Here is a 20377-nt window from a genome sequence, read left to right on the forward strand (position 1 = left end):
CCACCAGTCTAATGTCCATTGTTCGTGTTTCTTGGCCCAAGAAAGTCTCTTCTTCTTATTGGTGTCATTTAGAGGTTTCTTTGCAGCAATTTGACCCTGAAGGCCTGATTCACGCAGTCTCCTCTGAACAGTTGATGTTGAGATGTGTCTGTTACTTGAACTCAGAAATTGCAGCCCAAATAAATTATTCAGAGGCTGGTAACTCTAATGAACTTTTCCTCTGCAGTAGAGGTAACTCTGGGTCTTCCTTTCCCGCGGCAGTCCTCGAGAGCCAGTTTCATTATAGTGCTTGACGGTTTTTGTGACTTTACTTGAAGAAACGTTTTAGAATTATAACTAGAAGTATAAAGTATCCACAGTGTTGGGTCCAGTGGGGCAGCCAGTGCCTGATGCAATGTTCAAGTTAATGTTTCCAGAACATGGAAGTGCAATCGGAGAAATTGTGTGTTTTGCAGACGGCACCCAGTCTACTGCCTGGTGTTGCTCAGAAGTGATCTGAGCATGCTAATGGGAATCTCCCTGGGTCATACTGTACACGATCCCTTGCTGGGCAGGAAGGGACATTTCCAGCTCCAATATAGTCATGAATTCATGAATGGGAATATAGACTCACATAGGCCAGTTTATTATGTACACACCTCTAGTACCGGGTCGAACTACCCTTTGCCTCCATAACAGCCTGAATTCTTTGGGGCATTCCACAAGGTGTCGGAAACGTTCCACAGCGGTTTTGGTCCATGGTGACATCACGCAGTTACTGCAGATTGGACGGCGGTACATTCATGCTGCGAACAGCCCGTTCCATCTCATCCCAAAGATACTCTATTGGGTTGAGCTCTGGGGACTGTGCAGGCCACTCAAGTAAATTGAACTCACTGTCATGTTCCAGGCAATGTTTTTCCACTCCTCAATTGTCCACAATTCTCCTCAATGAGTGCCCACTGGAGCCGCCCTTCCTGTTTTTAGCTGATAGCAGTGGAACTTGGTGTGGTTGTCTGCTGCAATAGCCCATTCGTGACAAGGACCAATGAATTGTGCTTTCCGAGATGTCATTCTGCACACCACTGTTGTACTGTGCAGTTATTTTCTGTTTGTGGCTCGGCTGTTAGTTTGCACAATTTCTGGCATTCTCCTTTGACTTCTCTCAACAATGAGCTGTTTTTTCCCCCACAGGACTGCCGCTGACTAGATGGTTTCTGTTGTTTGGGTCGCACCATTCTCGGAAAACCCTAGACACGGTCATTTGTGGGAAAACCCAGGAAGGTGGCCGTTTCTGAGATACTGGATCCGGTGCGCCTGGCACCGACAATCATACCACGCTCAAAGTTGCTTAGGTCACTCGTTTTGCCCATTCTAACGTTCAGTCGAACAATAACTGAATGCCTTGATGCCTGTCCTTCTTCTTCATAGCCACGGCGACATGACTCACTGTCAGTAGGAGTGATACATTTACATGAACGGGGTGGTGGACCTAATAAACTGGGCAGTGAGTGTATGCTAGGTCATCTATGGATGACAGATATAGGCCTACAGTATTATTACTGGAATGTGGAATAACTGATGTTTCTATGGGGCAGTGTAATGGACATATGATTCCAATGAGAATCAAGTACATGTTCAGTTTGTTTAATAAATTTCAGGTTATGGTAGAGCCTGCGAGGCAAAGGAGATGGGACAAGCATGTATCTTTCACCAAGGAGAGAAAGACAGTGGTCTTTGTACAACTGTACCTTGAACAAGAATTCTAAAATGAACAAAAAGATCAGGTGAATTTCTAAACTATATAAGTCCATCACTTCTACCCCCCAAATACCAGACATCGGCAAGACTGCCTAAACACCAATCCATTCTAAAACATGACTGGATCGGAGATGCAACACGTCAATGTCGTTATTGACCAACTGTCAGGCGGTCTAAAAGCTTTGCCACCAAACATCCTGTCAAGGTGATTATGCCGGGGTGAACTGATCCATGAGATAGTGACCACATCATCTGCTTTGCGCAGGTTCATACCACACACTGTGAAGGTTGATACAGTTCCCTTATGCAACCACCACAGCAACAGATCGATACAATGACCACTGCTGAAAAGTAGGACAATTGTCTTTCAAAGAAAGACTAAAGATTTACCTCCAGTATATCAACCTAATTTAGTGTCACTTGTGATGTATACAAAAATATATATATATACAGTGGGGCAAAAAAGTATTTCGTCAGCCACCAATTGTGCAAGTTCTCCCACTTAAAAAGAGTAGAGGTCTGTAATTTTCATCATAGGTACACTTCAACTACGACAGACAAAATGAGAAGAAAAAAAATCCAGGAACTCACATTGTAGGATTTTTAATGAATTCATTTGCAAATTATGGTGGAAAATAAGTATTTGGTCAATAACAAACGTTTATTTCAATACTTTGTTATATATGACACTGTCATTGCCAATACTTTGTTGGCAATGACAGAGGTCAAACGTTTTCTGTAAGTCTTCACGAGGTTTTCACACACTGTTGCTGGTATTTTGGCCCATTCCTCCATGGAATGTCCTCCTCTAGAGCAGTGATGTTTTGGGGCTGTTGCTGGGCAGGATTTGAGTCCCTGGCGGCGTAGTGTGTTACTGATGGTAGGCTTTGTTACTTTGGTCCCAGCTCTCTGCAGGTCATTTTCTAGGTCCCCCCGTGTGGTTCTGGGATTTTTGCTCACCGTTCTAGTGATCATTTTGACCCCACGGGGTGAGATCTTGCGTGCAGCCCCAGATCGAGGGAGATTATCAGTGGTCTTGTATGTCTTCCATTTCCTAATAATTGCCCCCACAGTTGATTTCTTCAAACCAAGCTGCTTACCTATTGCAGATTCAGTCTTCCCAGCCTGGTGCAAGTTTACAATTTTGTTTCTGGTGTCCTTTGACAGCTCTTTGGTCTTGGCCATAGTGGAGTTTGGAGTGTGACTGTTTGAGGTTGTGGATAGGTGTATTTTATACTGATAACAAGTTCAAACAGGTGCCATTAATACAGGTAACGAATGGAGGACAGAGGAGCCTCTTAAAGAAGAAGTTACAGGTCTGTGAGAGCCAGAAATCTCGCTTGTTTGTAGGTGACGAAATACTTATTTTCCACCATAATTTGCAAATAAATTCATTAAAAATCCTACAATGTGATTTTCTGGATTTTTTTTCTCATTTTGTCTGTCATAGTTGAAGTGTACCTATGATGACAATTACAGGCCTCTCTCATCTTTTTAAGTGGGAGAACTTGCACAATTGGTGGCTGACTAAATACTGTAAATTATTAGACATGCTTGAATCTGCTTGTAGAACTTCTTAGGAACAATAAAAGAGAGTAACTGAAAGCATGTTTGTATATCACCACAATTGATATTGATTAAGCAATGGCAATTGAGTCTCTCTCTCAAAACAGTGAAAACAGCCTTTAAGCTGTTAATGCACATATCCCTATTTCCTATGTACATGTGAATGAGAATACAAGGACCCACCAATGTCTGATTCATAGTCTTAACAACGGTTTAAAGTGTGTTTACCACTTGTGTGTTTACCGCCTGACAGATGGTCTTTAACTAAACTAAAAGTGCTTACTAAACATTTCTACTAGACAACCGTTCTGCCAAATTAAACAGTTTATTTAGCCATGCTACGTTCTGTGCTCAGTTCAACAGTCTGCCCTTACTTAGTAACATCGGAGTGGCAATGATGTCCCTTGTGTATACCAAATGAGATGTGTACAGAGCATATAATAGTAATTCACACCTCCTATGATTAGCCAACACACTACAGCACAGAGGAGAAGGGAGCTTTCTTGCGTATGTAAGCACAAAGCGCAATACAGCGATGATTACACAAGCGCATTGACAGTACACACACACCAAAAAAAAAAAATCCCTCCCACAAACTTTTTCCTTGAAAACATCAAAATATTTTTATGAGCCAAAGACGCAGAACGACTTAAATTTAGGAGGCACTCTTGACCTGTAGGCCAATATAAACCACAACTGGAGATGCATTACAGTATGTCTGAGTTGACTAAGCACCCGTATCTTCCTCAGCTAATTCGGTATCTCTAAATGCTCTTTTTACACCATACTACTTTGAGACACACGCTAGTCCAAGGAAATATACTTTTGTAGCATAAAGAGACAGATCTGGATTAAATTCTCTTTGAGAGTTGTTTCCCACACTACCTCCGGAGCAGGGTTTCCGTTAGCCGGTAATACCAAATAAAATTGTTGCTGGCCAAATTGCCCAGGAGAATACACTGTGCTCAGAATGGAGAATACACTGTGCTCAGAATGCAAAAATCACATTACGATTATGGTAATTCATCTCAACAGAACATGCAACTCCTGTAATGAAGCAGACAATAAAACATCATTTTCAAACATTTTCCTAAATTCAATTTCACCAAAAACTCTAAACAAGAGCACCTGATTAGAGCAGCTCCATATGTGATGGATGAAAATCTCTGTTAGAAATTTAGAGGGGGAATCTAAAGATGCAACAACTAGGATGGGCTGCTGATATGACTATGATTGTGCCTTTGGCTACTGGACAATGAAAGAAAGTTGATATGAAAACAAATACAACAGGAGAGAAATGCATGGTTTCAATGGCATATGAGGAAGTATTTAAAAAATAATTGCCCCCATGTTTCTATGGTCAGATTATGTCTAGGCTTCTTTGAAGCAAGGTAAGACAGGCCTCATAAAATGAAGTCAAATGTTCAGATTTCAAACAATTACGCGCATACTGCCTCCAGCTCACAATACAAAGACGGTTGGGGGATGCGCTGACAGCCTACCGTTGCCTATGCACTCGATGGGCGAATGGAAGGCGTGCTTCAATTACCAGTTGAGAAATAAAAATAGAAGCTCTTTTTAAATCGTGGCCATCAAAACTGTTTAACATGCGATTGCATTTAGAATTGTTGTGCAGTTCTAAAAGCACATTCCACCCCAGCAGAGGAGAGAAGCTGCAGCAGCTCTAGCACCGTCTGTGATCAATAAGATACATGACGGACTACAGAAAATACACACGCCACAATTGAATCCCCCCAAATTTGGCTAATTATCCTAGACCAATAAGAAGGACAATCAAATGTTTATCCATTTATTTACATAAATGAATAAAAAGCATTCTGCAATTTGGATAATGTTTTCTCCTGATCAATTTGGCTGGCAACTATTTTATTTGCGCCAAGGAAACCCTGCTTCGGAGGTAGTGTGGGAGAAATCTAAACCACATACTCCTCTTAGTGGTACAGTGTAATGAAACTACACGTGTCCCACACCACATCCCTTAAAACCAGAATACAGCATTTTTGCTCTGTTAGCATAACTGAAAATGAAATGCTTTAAAAATATCCACACATTTGCGAATCGTTGCATCAATCAAGTGTGCAACATTATGTGCAATATGGTTTAGATTTTGTTTGTCTATATACTATGGTATTTACGTTATGCTAATAGCTGGCCACACCACATCCAAGGCTAAAGTAAGGATAGTGTAAACAGAAAAGTTGCAAATGATGTTGAACACTACGCATATATTACTAATGTAAATTCACCCTTACACAGTAGTTGACCACCCCGGTCTTATAGTGGCTGGCTACACCCGTTCAAGGTTCCCAAACTGCTCTCAGACACTCAACAAAATGAAACAAGCTTAATTGGCAAGAAAGGAGCAATATAATACAAAACATATTACATACCAAAACAACACATTATAATCAAGTAAGGAGAGCCACCAATGGACAAATATCTCTCACTTATACTACAATTCAAAGACCCTCTCTCACTCTCTTTGTTTTCCATTGCTGTCTCTCTCCCTTCTATCCATCTCTCTCTTACCCTCGGAGAAGTTGATGAGCCCCAGCAGGTGCAGCAGTTTGAGCGAGGCACACACCAGCACCACGATGCCCACTGTCTGCAGCCCCTCAGTCTCCCACACCATGTTCAGCATGGCGCCGCCGCCACCATGCCCAGACCCTGCAGCCCCGACTTCGGACCCCGACCCGGCCTCCTCGCCCTCTGGAGCCCCGGCCGCGCCCTCGGCGCTCCAGTTCCCCTGCGCCCACTCCACCTCCGTCGTGTCCACACACACGGGCTGGGCGCCCCGAGGCACCCCCCTACCGCCCACTCACTCCCCAAATCCAGACTGGGTGGGTTGGAAGTGGAACGGGTGGATAGGGAGTCTGTCTGCCTTAAAGTCCCAGAAAGTCTGCTAGAGGCATACAGGAAATGTTAGTCTCGTTAAAAAGTAAGAAGGTAGAGGAAGAGTGATGAAGATAATAATGTGGCTCCTAAAGTCCTTTTAAAGAGTGCCTCTTTCTCTTCGACTCTCTTCTTGTCTACGTATGTATCTCTCTCTGTCAAGGGAGAATACTCTAAGAGCTACGGATGAGGAGTGAATGAACTGCTATGTTCCCTCGGACAGTCACTCTGGCTCAGATGTAGAGAGGGGAGGGAGGCAAAGGAGGGAGGCAGAGAAAGAGAGGAAGGGAGGCAGAGAAGAGAGAGGCAGAGGGAGGGATGGAGAACATGTACAAGAGAGCATGAGCGAGGGTATAAAAGAAAGCAAGAGAGAGAGGGAAGGTATATGAGAGGGAGGTAGAGCAGGAAGGTATATGAGAGAGAGGGAGAGAGAGAGATGGAAGGTATATGAGAGAGCGGGAGATAGAGAGGGAAGGTATATGAGATAGAGGGAGATAGAGAGGGAGGTAGAGCAGGAAGGTATATGAGAGAGAGGGAGATAGTGGGAAGGTATATGAGAGAGAGGGAGATAGAGAGAGAGAAGGTATATGAGAGAGGGACAGAGAGAGAGAGGGAAAGTATATGAGAGAGAGGGAGATAGAGGGGGAGGTAGAGCAGGAAGGTATATATATGTGAGAGAGGGAGATAGTGGGAAGGTATATGAGAGAGAGGGAGAGAGAGAGATGGAAGGTATATGAGAGAGCGGGAGACAGAGAGGGAAGGTAATTGAGAAAGAGGGAAGGTATATGAGAGAGAGGGAGATGGGAGGCAGAGAGAGAGAGAGAGAGAGAGAGAGAGAGAGAGAGAGAGAGAGAGAGAGAGAGAGAGAGAAGGTATATGAGAGATAGAGGGAAGGTATATGAGAAAGAGGGAAGGTATATGAGAGAGAGGGAGAGAGAGATGGAAGGTATGAGAGAGAGGGAGACAGAGAGGGAAGGTAATTGAGAAAGAGGGAAGGTATATGAGAGAGAGGGAGATAGAGCGGAAGATGGGAGGGAGATAGGGAGACAGAGAGAGATAGAGAGGGAAGGTATATGAGAAAGAGGGAAGGTATATGAGAGAGAGGGAGATGGGAGGCAGATAGAGAGAGAGAGAGAGAGAGAGAGAGAGAGAGAGCGAAGGTATATGAGAAAGAGGGAAGGTATATGAGAGAGAGGGAGATAGAGCGGAAGATGGGAGGGAGATAGAGAGAGAGAGAGGGAAGATATATGAGAGAGACAGAGATAGAGAGGGAAGGTATATGAGAGAGAGGGAGATAGAGAGGGAGGGTATATGAGAAAGAGGGGCAGAGAGAGAGAGAGAGAGAGAGAGAGAGAGAGAGAGAGAGAGAGAGAGAGAGAGAGAGAGAGAGAGAGAGAGAGAGAGAGAGAGAGAGAGAGAGAGAGAGAGACAGAAGGAAGGTATATGAGAGAGAGGGACAGAGAGAGAGATCGAGAGCGAGAGAGAGAGAGAGGGAAGGTATGAGAGAGAGGGAAGGTATATGAGAGAGAGAGAGAGAGGGGAGGTATATGAGAGAGAGGGAAGGTATATGAGAGAGAGGGAAGGTATATAAGAGAGAGAGGGAAGGTATATAAGAGAGAGAGGGAGAGAGAGAGGGAAGGTATATGAGAAAGAGGGAAGGTATATAAGAGAGAGAGGGAGAGAGAGAGGGAAGGTATATGAGAAACAGGGAAGGTATATGAGAGAGAGAGAGAGAAGGTATATGAGAGAGAGGGAGATAGAGAGGGAAGGTTTATGAGAAAGGGGAAGGTATATGAGAAAGAGGGAAGGTATATGAGAGAGAGGGAGATAGAGAGGGAAGGTATATGAGAAAGAGGGAAGAGATAGAGAGGGAGATAGAGAGAGAGAGAGAAGGTATATGAGAGAGAGGGAGATAGAGAGGGAAGGTATATGAGAAAGAGGGAAGGTATATGAGAGAGAGGGAGAGAGCAGAAGGTGCGGAGATAAAAAAGTATTATGTATGCACTCACAACTGTAAGTCGCTAAATGACTAAAATGTCAAAGTAGGGTAGAGAGGGGGCAGTAAAGAGAGAGATGGTGAGAGCAAGAGAGAGAGGTAGAGAGTGAGAGAGAGAAGTAGAGAGGGAGTGTGCAAAGCTGTCATCAAGGCAAAGGGTGGCTACTTTCAACAATCTAAAATATATTTTGATTTGTTCAACACTTTTTTGGTTACTACATAAGTCTTATTTCATAGTTTCACATCACTATTACACTATTTTCTGCAATGTAGAAAATAGTAAAAAGAAAGAAAAAACCCTTGTGTCCAAACTTTTGACTGGTACTGTACATATTAATTACCCCAAATAGGACAATTAACAATCAGGTCAATCTACAACAGGCACTAGGCTCGTGGGACATATGAACATACAGTACAGTTCTCTAATATTATTATATGAAGAGGAGTAGGCTAAACCCTGTGAATACTGGTCTAAACTTGGCAAGAGTACAACTATTGGATACTGGGACAGTTGTTAATTTAAATAAATGCATATTTCCCCAATGTGATAATAATGAGATAACAATAATGAGAAACAGTCCATTTGAAGGGACAACAGACAGCTACAGGGACAACAGCGCCATAGATTAACATACGCTCAGTTATAGCCAACAGTCAATTAGGAAAGTGGAAACTTCAATCTACTAATTGCAGCATTAATTTCAGTGACTGATTGTAACATATAGTAATGGTTGTTTAAGCCTCTGTCTAACTGAACTGTAGATTGGGAAGGTCACTTCATTTGAAACAGGAACCTTTTCCAACAAGAGCAAAAAGCAAATTGATTACTCTAGCTCATTAAATGTGACTGATTACATTTAGGATTCATTTGATTCAACAGAAAGCTATTGAAGTGGGTGGGAGGTAGAGGGGAAAAGCAATGTAGCTTCTCATATCCTAACTACCCTCTAGCGCTGTGTGTGTGTGTGTACTCGCTCCAGAAAAGAAGCCAGTGATCATACCCCCACCTACAGGGCTGCTATAGAACTGTTCACAATACCAATGACTTTATTATGGTTTATGACCTCTTCTGAGCTGTTCTCCATCTACCCACTTAACCCTCCTTTCAATTAACAGTTCAGTCACACGGAGGCAAAACAATAAGATAACTCGTGACTGACAGCACCTTTGTTACAGTAAGTCCCCTATGAAGACAAATCTATATCCGTTTCCATTAACACTTTGCTCAAATTTACTCAGCTCTTATACGGAATGCAAATTCAAGAACAAATGAGAACTATTTCCATCTTCTCGCATGAATAATTTCACATAGTGCCATTTTTTTTTTAATCCACCAAACAGGCTACTGTATTTAATGAAAACAGTAAGTGTGTTTCATTCACAGTGCTAAGATGTCCTCAGTGACAATATTATTCTAAAAGGCCCCTGGGAGTAAGGGATCTCAAATGTCAGATTTGTGTTATTGCAGGAGAGGCACTAAGGACATACTCTATCAAGAGTAATCGTGATACAGGTGTAAGATACAGTACATTGCACAGAGAAATAGCTTGTTATCAAAAGTCAACTCAGCTGTGTTCTCACTGGAGATGGGAAAGTGTTTTTCTTGATGTCAAAATGTCAAGCCAAACAGTGTAAATGACAACAGAACGAAGGCAACTACACCTCGACTGCAATAAACCTACAAAATTATGCACATGCTTTTTAATAATTTGACAGGGTTAGACCAGGATTTTAGTTTTCCAAACAACCTCCAAAACGATGCTAATTTTCAGTGGCATAACATTTAACGTCTTTACCTCAGGACACTTGAGGGCTCTACCAAAGCCAAAAGGTGGAAGACCTCCAGGACAAACAGTCATTAAGATAGAAATGTGTACTGTATACACTATCGTTTAAAAGTTTGGGGTCACTTAGAAATGTCCTTGTTTTCCATGAAAGCAATACATGAAATGAGTTGCAAAATGAATAGGAACATTGTAAAGACGTTGACAAGGTTTCAATAATGATTTTTAATTGAAATAATAATTGTGTCTTTCAAACTTTGCTTTTGTCAAAGAATCCTCCATTTGCAGCAATTACAGCCTTGCAGACCTTTGGCATTCTAGTTGTCAACTTGTTGCCTGCTCCTAGAACCAAGTCTCCCTTCTGTCGGGAGCTGCCAGAGCCGCCCGTCAGTCCGGAGCTGCCAGAGCCGCCCGACACTCCGGAGGCGCCAGCGCCGCCCGACAATCCGGAAGCGCCAGCGCCGCCCGACAATCCGGAGGCGCCAGAGCCGCCCGACACTCCGGAGGTGCCAGAGCCGCCCGTCAGTCAGTCCGGAGGCGCCCGAGCCGCCCGTCAGTCCGGAGCTGCCAGAGCCGCCCGTCTGTCCGGAGCTGCCAGAGCCGCCCGTCAGTCCGGAGCTGCCAGAGCCGCCCGTCAATCCTGAGATGCCAGAGCCGCCCGTAAGTCAGTCCGGAGGAGCCAGAGCCGCCCGTCAGTCAGTCCGGAGGCGCCAGAGCCGCCCAACAGTCCGGAGGCGCCAGAGCCGCCCGTCAGTCAGTCCGGAGGCGCCAGAGCCGCCCAACAGTCCGTCCGGAGGCGCCAGAGCCGCCCAACAGTCCGGAGGCGCCTGAGCCGCCGTCACTCCGGAGGAACCAGAGCCGCCCATCACTCCGGAGGCGCCAGAGCCGCCCGTCACTTCGGAGCCGCCCGTCACTCCGGAGCCGCCCATCAGTCAGTCCGGAGCCGCCAGAGTCGCCCTTCACACCAGCGCCGCCAGAGTCTCCCGCCTGTCCGGCGCCGCCAGTCTCCCGCCTATTCGGGGCCGCTGTAAGGGTCCCCAGTCCGGGGTCGGCGGCGAAGGTCGCCACTCCAGAGGTGCCACATAAGTGGGCCAAGACTAAGGTGGAGTGGGGTCTACGTCCCGCATCAGAGCCGCCACCGCGGTGAAATGCCCACCTAGACCCTGCCCTATAGGTTCAGGTTTTGCGGCCGCACCTTTGTGGGGGGAGGTACTGTCACGTCCTGACCTTAGTTCCTTTTTATGTCTATATTTTGGTTTGGTCAGGGCGTGAGTTGGGGTGGACATTCTATGTTTTATTTGACCTGGTATGGTTCCCAATCCGATCTTGACTACTCTTCCTCAGATGAAGAGGAGAATCGTTACATGTAGTTCCTTGAGGGCCGTTGTGGTATCGGCTTAAGGGGGAATATACATGACTGTGACTATAACCAAAGAAAATTATTTTGAGAGGTAATACGGTCTTGCATTTGATTGTGAGGTATTCTAGGTCAGGTGAACAAAACCACTTAAGTTCCTTTACCTTATCACAATCACACCATGAACAGGTAATGAAACATACACCTACGCTTTTCTTCTTCCCGGAGAGTTCTGTATTCCTGTCTGCGTGATGTACTGAGAACCCAGCTGGCTGTATGGGTGGGAACAGTATATCCGGAGAGAGCCATGATTGCTTTAAACAGTATGTTACGTTACGGTCTCTGACGTCTCTCTGGAAGGAGATCCTCACCCTGAGCTTGTCTAACTTATTGTCCAGGGACTGAACATTAGCGAGTAATATAATCGGAAGTGGTGGATGGTGTGCACACCTCAGTCCACTCCGAATACCTTTTCTCCGCTGGCGGCGTCTTGGAGGAGCCTCCGGGATAAGTTCAATTGCCTTGAGGGGTACAAACATAGGATCCAATTTGGGAAAATCATATTTCTGATCGGAATGCTGGGTGAGTTACTGCCGCTGTGATATCCAAAAGTTTTTCCGTTTTTATGTAATAACACAAAAAATGTTCTGGGCTAATAATGTAAGAAATTACAACAACAACAAAAAATACTGCAAAGTTGGTTAAGAGCTAGAAGCAGTGCTGCAATTTCTATCCTACAGTACAGTAGAGCAGTAAGTCATTCAGTCACCAACACGCATCTCTCGTCGCCCAATGATGTCAAAATGATAAATACTTGGGAGAGACAGACTGTTTCAGACCTTAATAGAGGGTAAGCGAGCACAAGAAAGATAGGAAGAGGGAGAGACAGACTGTTTCAGACCCTAATAGAGGGTAAGCGAGCACGAGAAAGATAGGAAGAGGGAGAGACAGACTGTTTCAGACCCTAATAGAGGGTAAGCGAGCACAAGAAAGATAGGAAGAGGGAGACACAGACTGTTTCAGACCCTAATAGAGGGTAAGCGAGCACGAGAAAGATAGGAAGAGGGAGACACAGACTGTTTCAGACCCTAATAGAGGGTAAGCGAGCACGAGAAAGATAGGAAGAGGGAGAGAAAGAGAGAGAGTGAGTGTTCTCCTTCCATCAATGTTACAGATTAACCTACGATCTGATAGATCCTTTCATTTTTATTCCAATGGAGGACATGGGTCAACTGACATAACAGGTTGTTTGTGGGGGAACCTGGTGAAACTTTTTTTGTTGGAATACAATCAAGTCCCCATATTCCAGCAACATCTGTCTTCCAGTACATATATAGTAGCCAGTGTCTGAAAATGTCACTCGGCTTCATCGATGGATAGTGCCTCTCCATTCCGAGACTGATTCCTTATCATGGAGCACATGTGCCACTGAAAAACCTGAGGCCTTTGTTCCTCTGTCTCTGCAGGCGAAGATATTGATTTTGGGGACAGATTACATATTTTCTCTTCTCATGGCTGTCTTTCGCTGCCCTCCAGGCTGCCCCGTCCTGTCATATTCGCATGGGGGGGGGGGGGGGGGTCTTATCACCCGGTGTCTGGACTGACCGGGCCCTGCAGGAAGAGGTAAAAGACAGTCCTCTACATCGACAGTGGGTTTCTGTTTGGAAGCTAGAGTTGCGTTTGCACGGGGAATGAAATCATGAAATTGCATCATCAATAGCCAGCAATCGATGAATAAGCACTGTACCCAGTGGGATGGTCTTTGTCAAATGGGCAAATTAATTTGCATCAGAACTTTAAAGTTTAGAGTAACTGATGTTTTTGAAGCTTTTTCATCCCAAAACCCATAACTCTGATGATTCCAGAATGACAAATCAGAAATGCTAATATAATACACCACAGGGGAGATAGTAATTATATCTGCTGTCGTTGAAAAAGTAACCTTATTCCTTGTTTATTAGAAGAGAGGAGCTGCATATGCAATGAATGGTGGAGGGACTCTTACAATGCAGACATATTTCTTAAAGGCTATGCATGGTCAATCCGACCTCGGCCGCATTTACTTCAATGCCGCCTCCGCAAAAGTCAGATCAAACACAATTTTTTTTTTGCGGATCGCAGAGCTGTTGTCAAGGCAGTGAGTTAGTGTTTATACAGGACCTCCCGCCCCCACCTACAGTCAACCAATCATGTCAATGCGGAGCGATACGGAGTCCTCCGCATTGCTACAACATTTGCGTCACACCCTACATACAATGCCTCGGACCACATTTTCCGAGCAAGAATAAATAGGCTATTAGTGGCCTCTTTGGATCTTGTAGACACACACAAAGGAGAATGTCACACAAGTACACATCTCCAGACCCCTTAGGTCTGACACTAGGCTTATCGCTCACTCCAAGGGGCTACATAGGCCTCCTTAATTTTGATTCACTTCAAGCCCCAGGACTCCTTGTGAGAATTGTTCATCTCGAACAGGTGACAGTGATTTATTTTCACAACACTCAAGTTGCCAGTGTGTCCTGTGGCTATTTTCGCTGTCAAACGGCTTGCTCCACACCATCACACACAATCATCTGAAATTGCCTGACTTCAGGCGACACGGAATGGCCTTAACCCCTCACTCACATGATATTGATTGATCCATTTACACAATGAGTTGCTATTGGTTTTGAATACTCCTGGCTCTATTGACAGATACAGGAGATCAATGGGTCCAATCAGTTGTACAACCAATTGCAGCCAGCTGGACAGGCATTGTCTGCAGGTGGACAGTCACACAAAAGCCATGGGTTTGAACTCAGGACAGTGTGCTGCTGCTGATAACATTGACTCGCTGTTCCGTCTGTCTTAGCCTGGAAGCTAACAATGTCTAAACGCCTTACTTATAGACGTACTGCATGGAAGACAGAGGGCAAGAAGCCTTTTTGAAGGACTAGCTTTGTACTCTGATTTACAGTATAGGCTGGGTTACCATCCTTTGGTGGCAAGGTACCACAAAAAACAACCATTGATTAAAGTTGGCTGAAGAATATGAGGTGGCTGAAAAACAGTGGGGCGCATGAAAAAGGAAGTGGACATGGTGCTGGGTGATATGGCCATATAGATTTTTTCAAACATATGGGTGATTCACCACACAGTACATTTGGATTTTTTCCCTCCAAATAAGCTTTGTTGTACAGTTAAAGGTCATGTACACTGCATTTTAAACAGTCAGGAATAATAGAATTAATTCAGGGCTTGTGAAATTATACCTAGGCTAAATGTAACCCTTCCACAACCATAAGAGCCACTAATAGTTTTTTTGTTGCAATAATCACTGATTTGGCTTTCATGACTGTCTATGAAAATGCTTTTTCCATTACAAATTTAACCAGAACCATGCATAATGCACAATCACTAATAATGACTAACTTCATCTAGCAGGCATTATAGAACATTAATACAGGTCTCATAAACAATATTTCAAGCACAAGCCACGTGCTAATGAGTAGCCAGCTAATCCTGCACAGGATTGGTACATCAGAACATCATACCTGCGGGACAGGTACAGGATGGCATCAACTGCCCGAGTTGCACCAGGAAGCGCAATCCCTCCATCAGTGCTCAGGCAATCCGCAATAGGCTGAGAGAGGCTGGATTAAGGGTTTGTAGGCCTGTTATAAGGCAGGTCCTCACCAGACATCACCGGCAACAAAGTCGGCCTATGGGCACAAACCCACCGTCTCAGACAGGACTGGCAAAAGGTGCTCTTCACTAATGAGTTGCGGTTTTGTCTCACCAGGGGTGATGGTCGGATTCAGGTTTATCGTTGAAGCATTACACCGAGGCCTGTACTCTGGAGCGGGATCGATTTGGAGGTGGAATGTCCGTCATGGTCTGGGGCGGTGTGCCACAGCATCATCGGACTGAGCTTGTTGTCATTGCAGGCAATGTCAACGCTGTGCGTTACAGGGAAGACATCCTCCTCCCTCATGTGGTAGCCTTCCTGCAGGCTCATCCTGACATGACCCTCCAGCATGACAATGCCACCAGCCATACTGCTCATTATGTGCATCATTTACTGCAAGACAGGAATGCCAGTGTTCTGCCATGGCCAGCGAAGAGCCCGGATCTCAATCCTATTGAGCACGTCTGGGACCTGTTGGATCGGAGGGTGAGGGCTAGCTCCATCCCCCCCCCCAGAAATGTCTGGGAACTTGCATTTGCCTTGGTGGAAGAGTGGGGTAACATCTCACAGCAAGCACTGGCAAATCTGGTGCAGTCCATGAGGAGGAGATGCAGTGCAGTACTTAATGCAGCTGGTGGCCACACCAGATACTGACTTTTACCTTTGACCCCCTCTTTGTTCAGGGAGACATTATTCAATTTCTGTTAGTCACATGTCTGTGGAACTTGTTCAGTTTTTGTCTCAGTTGTTGAATCTTGTTATGTTCATACAAATATTTATACATGTTAAGTTTGCAGAAAATAAATGCAGTTGTCAGTGAGAGGACGTTTCTTTTTCAGGTAGAACAGTTAAATTCTTAGGAACCCACACTTCTGTCAGTCTCCAACTGTTTGAACAGCATGCTTGCGCCCGCAATCGTCTGTACAAACAAGATTTTGTAAGGAAGTCGTGGTTGCTGAGAGGAAATCAATTCAGACAGTTATCTCTTGATGGGATCATGAAAATGGTGAAGAAACAGGAAAGGTAGAACGTGTGTCATCAGTGTTAAATCTAAGTGTCCTCGGTTCAAGTCAGGAGTCTGTAGCAAAGAAAGGCAGTCAATGCTCATGGCTTGTCCTAATGACAAAACTGTCAATGCGGTCTCGTCTCCAAAAACTTCAAAGCCGTATGGCTATTTCCTGCACACTGAACAAAATATATAAACGCAACATGCAACAATTTCAAAGATTTTACTGAGATACAGTTAATATAAAGAAAAGTGTCAACCGAAATAAATTCATTAGGCTCTAATCTATGGATTTCACATGACTGGGAATACAGATATGCACCTTTAAAAACAAAAGTAGGGGAGTGGGATCAGAGATCCAGTCAGTATCTGGTGTGACCATCACTTGGCTCATGCAGCGCGACATCTCCTTCGCATAGAGCTGATCAGGCTGTTGTTTGTGTCCAGTGGAATGTTGTCCCACTCCTCTTCAATGGCTGTGCAAAGTTGCTGGACAATGGCGGGAACTGAAACAAGCTGTCGTACACATTGATTCAGAGCATACCAAACATGTTCAGTGGGTGACATGTCAGGTGACTATGCAGGTCATGGAAGAACTGGGACATTTTCAGCTTCTAGGACTTGTGTACTGATCCTTGTGAAATGGAACTGTGCAGTATCATGCTGAAACATGAGGTGATGGCAGCAGATGAATGGCACGACAGTGGGCCTCAGGAGCTTGTCATGCTCTCTGTGCATTCAAATTGCCAACGATAAAATGCAATTGTGTTCATTAAAAGTCAAAGTAAAAGTCAACCAGCAAAATACTACTTGAGTAAAAAAGTCTGAAGGTATTTGGTTTTAAATACACCTAAGTATCAAAAATAAATGTAATTGTTAAAATATACTTAAATATCAAAAGTAAAAGTAGAAATGAATTGAAAATCCCTTATATTAAGCAAACCATACGGCACCATCTAAGTGTCTTTCTAAATTTGCGGATAGCCAAGCACACACAACAACACTCAGACATTTACAAACGGAGCACGTGTGTTTGGTGGGTCCGCCAGATCAGAGGCTGTAGGGAGGACCAGGGATGTTCTCTTGATAAGTGTGTGAATTGGACTATTTTCCTGTTCTGCTATGCATTTAAAATGGATCGAGTACTTCTTCTGGGTGTCAGGGAAAATGTACATTTTCTTTAGGAATGTAGTGAAGTAAACATACAGATGCCCAAAAAAACCTACTTAGGTACTTTAAAGTATTTTTACTGAAGACCTTTAGACCACTGTTGATCACCGTAAAACTTTTCAGAGTTATGGTTTTAAGACCTAAATGGCTAGATGCTTTCAAGAAGGCATTAATAGTGGCCGGGTGCAAGTGATCGGGTAATGCAGAATGTGCAATGTCCAACACTGACATGATGCACACACCAGTGTCTACAAACACACTGGTGTTTGGGCAGCTCATTGATTGCATCATTTCCTAGAACATTTAGAACCAGAGCCAAAATAAAAGTGTCTTATTTTAATTACTGGGAATATTACAATAAATCCCTATCAGATTCTTGTATCTAATTGGGTTGAGTAGAGAATTCACATCGGAAGTGAACATGAACCTTCATTCTTTTATCAAGTACTCTCCTCCATTTAACCTCCCAAGGGATACAGCCATCCCCACAGGGAATGTCTCTTTGGTTTTAATAATGTTCCACCACTTTATATTTCAGGATATTTTCTTTCTCGCATAATCCCAGTTAATTGTGTGGAGACATCCCTTGTCATAAAGCAGTTGATGCCGGCACAGCATGATCAGGGGCCATCTGTGCAGATTCGCAAAATGGATCAGATATCGTCGACAGCATACACAAAAACCGAGCACAATGGATAGTGACTGCCCGTAGATAATAGAAAAGGAACTTAAAGGGATAGCTAATACAGATAGAAGTCAGCATATGGGCTAAACTGATTTCCACTTATATATATGCCATTTAGCAGACAATTTTATCCAAAGCGACTTACAGTCATGTGTGCATACATTCTACGTATGGGTGGTCCCGGGGATCGAACCCACTACCCAGGCGTTACAAGTGCCATGCTCTACCAACTGAGCTACAGAAGGACCACTTATGACTCAAGGACTGGAGCGAAGAACACTCAAACTGAAAAAGGTCCGTTTGCGGATTCTGTATTTCTTGTTGATGGTAGAAATGTTGAAATTACACATTCAAGGCATGTTTTTTTTTTTGGGGGGGGGGGTAAAAGGGGGTTGAAAACATAAAACCAATTACGATAATACAACAGCCAGAAGTGAAGCACTTAGCCGGATAAAACATGCCGTGCGAGGCAACACACCAGAATACACTGCATTTACAACATTGGGAGAGTCAATGTGTTCAAAGTCAACTAATTAAGCACTTCTGATCATTAATCACCATGGAAACAACAGATCTGTAAATTACTGTATGTTTTTCATGCTTGTGACAAGATACCTGACTTTACATGTTGTGTATCAGAATCTCTGACATTTATGAATAGCTTTTAAAGGGATGACAAAATATGGGGAAAAGATGAGCACAGGCAAGACCGCAATATTTCAACGACCCATAGTTTGCAGGAACGTGAGGAAATATACAGGACTAATGATTTTAAAGATGTGAGACAGTAGAAGACGAGATGTCTCAGTTCAAGGACGACGGGCCCTTTGGAAGTCCGGTATGACCCATGACCTGCTCTAAAAGTGCACTTTTAAATGTGAAAGCGACTCCGTTCACGGAGCAGTGAACAAATCCAGCTAATTGGGCTGAACAAAGAGATGTAAAATAGAGTATCCCCCTTAGCCAAGTTTAAAACAGAACGACTGTCATAAAATCATTCCTACGCCGGGAGTGTGTCCGGGCCAATACAGACGGGAACAGATTATTAAACAAAGCCATTAAAAGTCAGCTCCAAAAGCCTGTTTGACCTGGTATAAAAAGGGATGACTTTGCAGAGACTTACTACCTCTGCAAAACGTCCACCTCGTAAATCATTTGGTAAGACCAAGACCGCCAAGTGCTCAAGGAGAAATTCAAAAGCTCAACCTACTTTTTTAAATTCAAGAGCTCAGAGTGGAAGCTTCAATCGGTTATTTGACATTGTCCTTTAAAAAAAAGAAATTGTAAAAAAAAAAAACTTGGTCCTATTCGGGATATAGGTAATTAGCCTCATCATCAGCCGAAGAGTCAATCGCTTGGGTGAATACTATGTCTATTGAATAGTCTCTGCTCTGTTCTGTGTCTGCTTTGAAGCTGAATGGTTTTCTGGGGGGGGGGGGGGGGTAATCTCATAGACAAATGTGTTATGTGTTTCCAAAACACTAACATGGAGACCCCCCGTCTCCTCTATTAAAAATGTAAGCAACATAAAACAAATTACAGCAGAGCGAGTACACGGATGAACAAATGGCATAGACTTTAATGTGGCTCCCACTTGCACCGTGATGCATGATTCTGTAGAACTAATGCCTGTGGAAAGACTGCCTTACTCAGCCATAATTCAATGTAGAGCTCCCTTTAGTGACAACACGCCTGCTATTCCACATCTGATATTCCAAGCCATTAGAAATATGATAAATTGTACAGTTTGTAGATTTGCATTGGGTCTGTATTCAGCTATACCCAGTTAATTCAATCAGAATGTAATAAAAAGGTGCAGGGCAGAACTTTAATATGAATAAAACTGACAAATAACTTAACGCTAGATCATAAGCAGAATGTAATGCTTGGTTTTTTTTATTTTCGCAAAACAATATAGGTTTTTTGAATACTCATTAAAAAGTGGTAATTTGTTCCAAAGCTGTTTTAACAGCTTGGAAATGTTGTATAGAATAGTACATTTAAACACACAGAAGGGTGCAAAAAAAATATGAAACTCATGAATAAAGCAACAAAGCCTCTCACTCACATATACTTTTGGATGGTTATTTATTGAAAAGCTAATTTATCCACTCTGAATTATTTATTTTTCAACTGTTTTTCAGTAATGGCTATAAAATAAAAACACTGAGCAGAGGTTGTCTAGTGGTTGCCATTGTGTTTGCCTTTCCTCTTCAAAAGGCCCAGACTGCAGCAGTTCATATTCTTTTTAAGAATATATATTCTTTTTTCCTCTTTAAGGAATACCTAGGATAGGATAAAGTAATCCTTCTCACCCCCCCTCCCCCCCTTAAAATATTTAGATGCACTATTGTAAAGTGGTTGTTCCACTGGATGTCATAAGGTGAATGCACCAATTTGTAAGTCGCTCTGGATAAGAGCGTCTGCTAAATGACTTAAATGTAAATGTAAATATTCCATCAGCAAAATCTGACAGGTCCGTCAAGGGGT

The 20377-nt window shown here is 43.6% G+C and overlaps 1 protein-coding gene across 4 annotated transcripts in view; it reads right to left on the bottom strand.

The window, feature by feature from the left end:
* Nucleotides 1-20377, bottom strand: part of kcnip4a (potassium voltage-gated channel interacting protein 4a) — a 270469-nt gene that overhangs the window by 42511 nt on the left and 207581 nt on the right. The window contains exon 1 of one of the 4 annotated variants that reach the window (XM_046319223.1): nt 5857-6434. The exons of the other annotated variants lie outside the window; for them this stretch is intronic. Within the exon in view, the coding sequence (XP_046175179.1) occupies nt 5857-5968 (112 nt within the window). The 5' untranslated portion in view covers nt 5969-6434. Of the gene's footprint in view, nt 1-5856; nt 6435-20377 lie in introns of those variants that run through there. 4 annotated transcript variants of the gene reach the window in all.

This window comes from Oncorhynchus gorbuscha, linkage group LG21, assembly GCF_021184085.1.
Source record: "Oncorhynchus gorbuscha isolate QuinsamMale2020 ecotype Even-year linkage group LG21, OgorEven_v1.0, whole genome shotgun sequence".
Taxonomy (NCBI): Eukaryota; Metazoa; Chordata; class Actinopteri; order Salmoniformes; family Salmonidae; genus Oncorhynchus; species Oncorhynchus gorbuscha.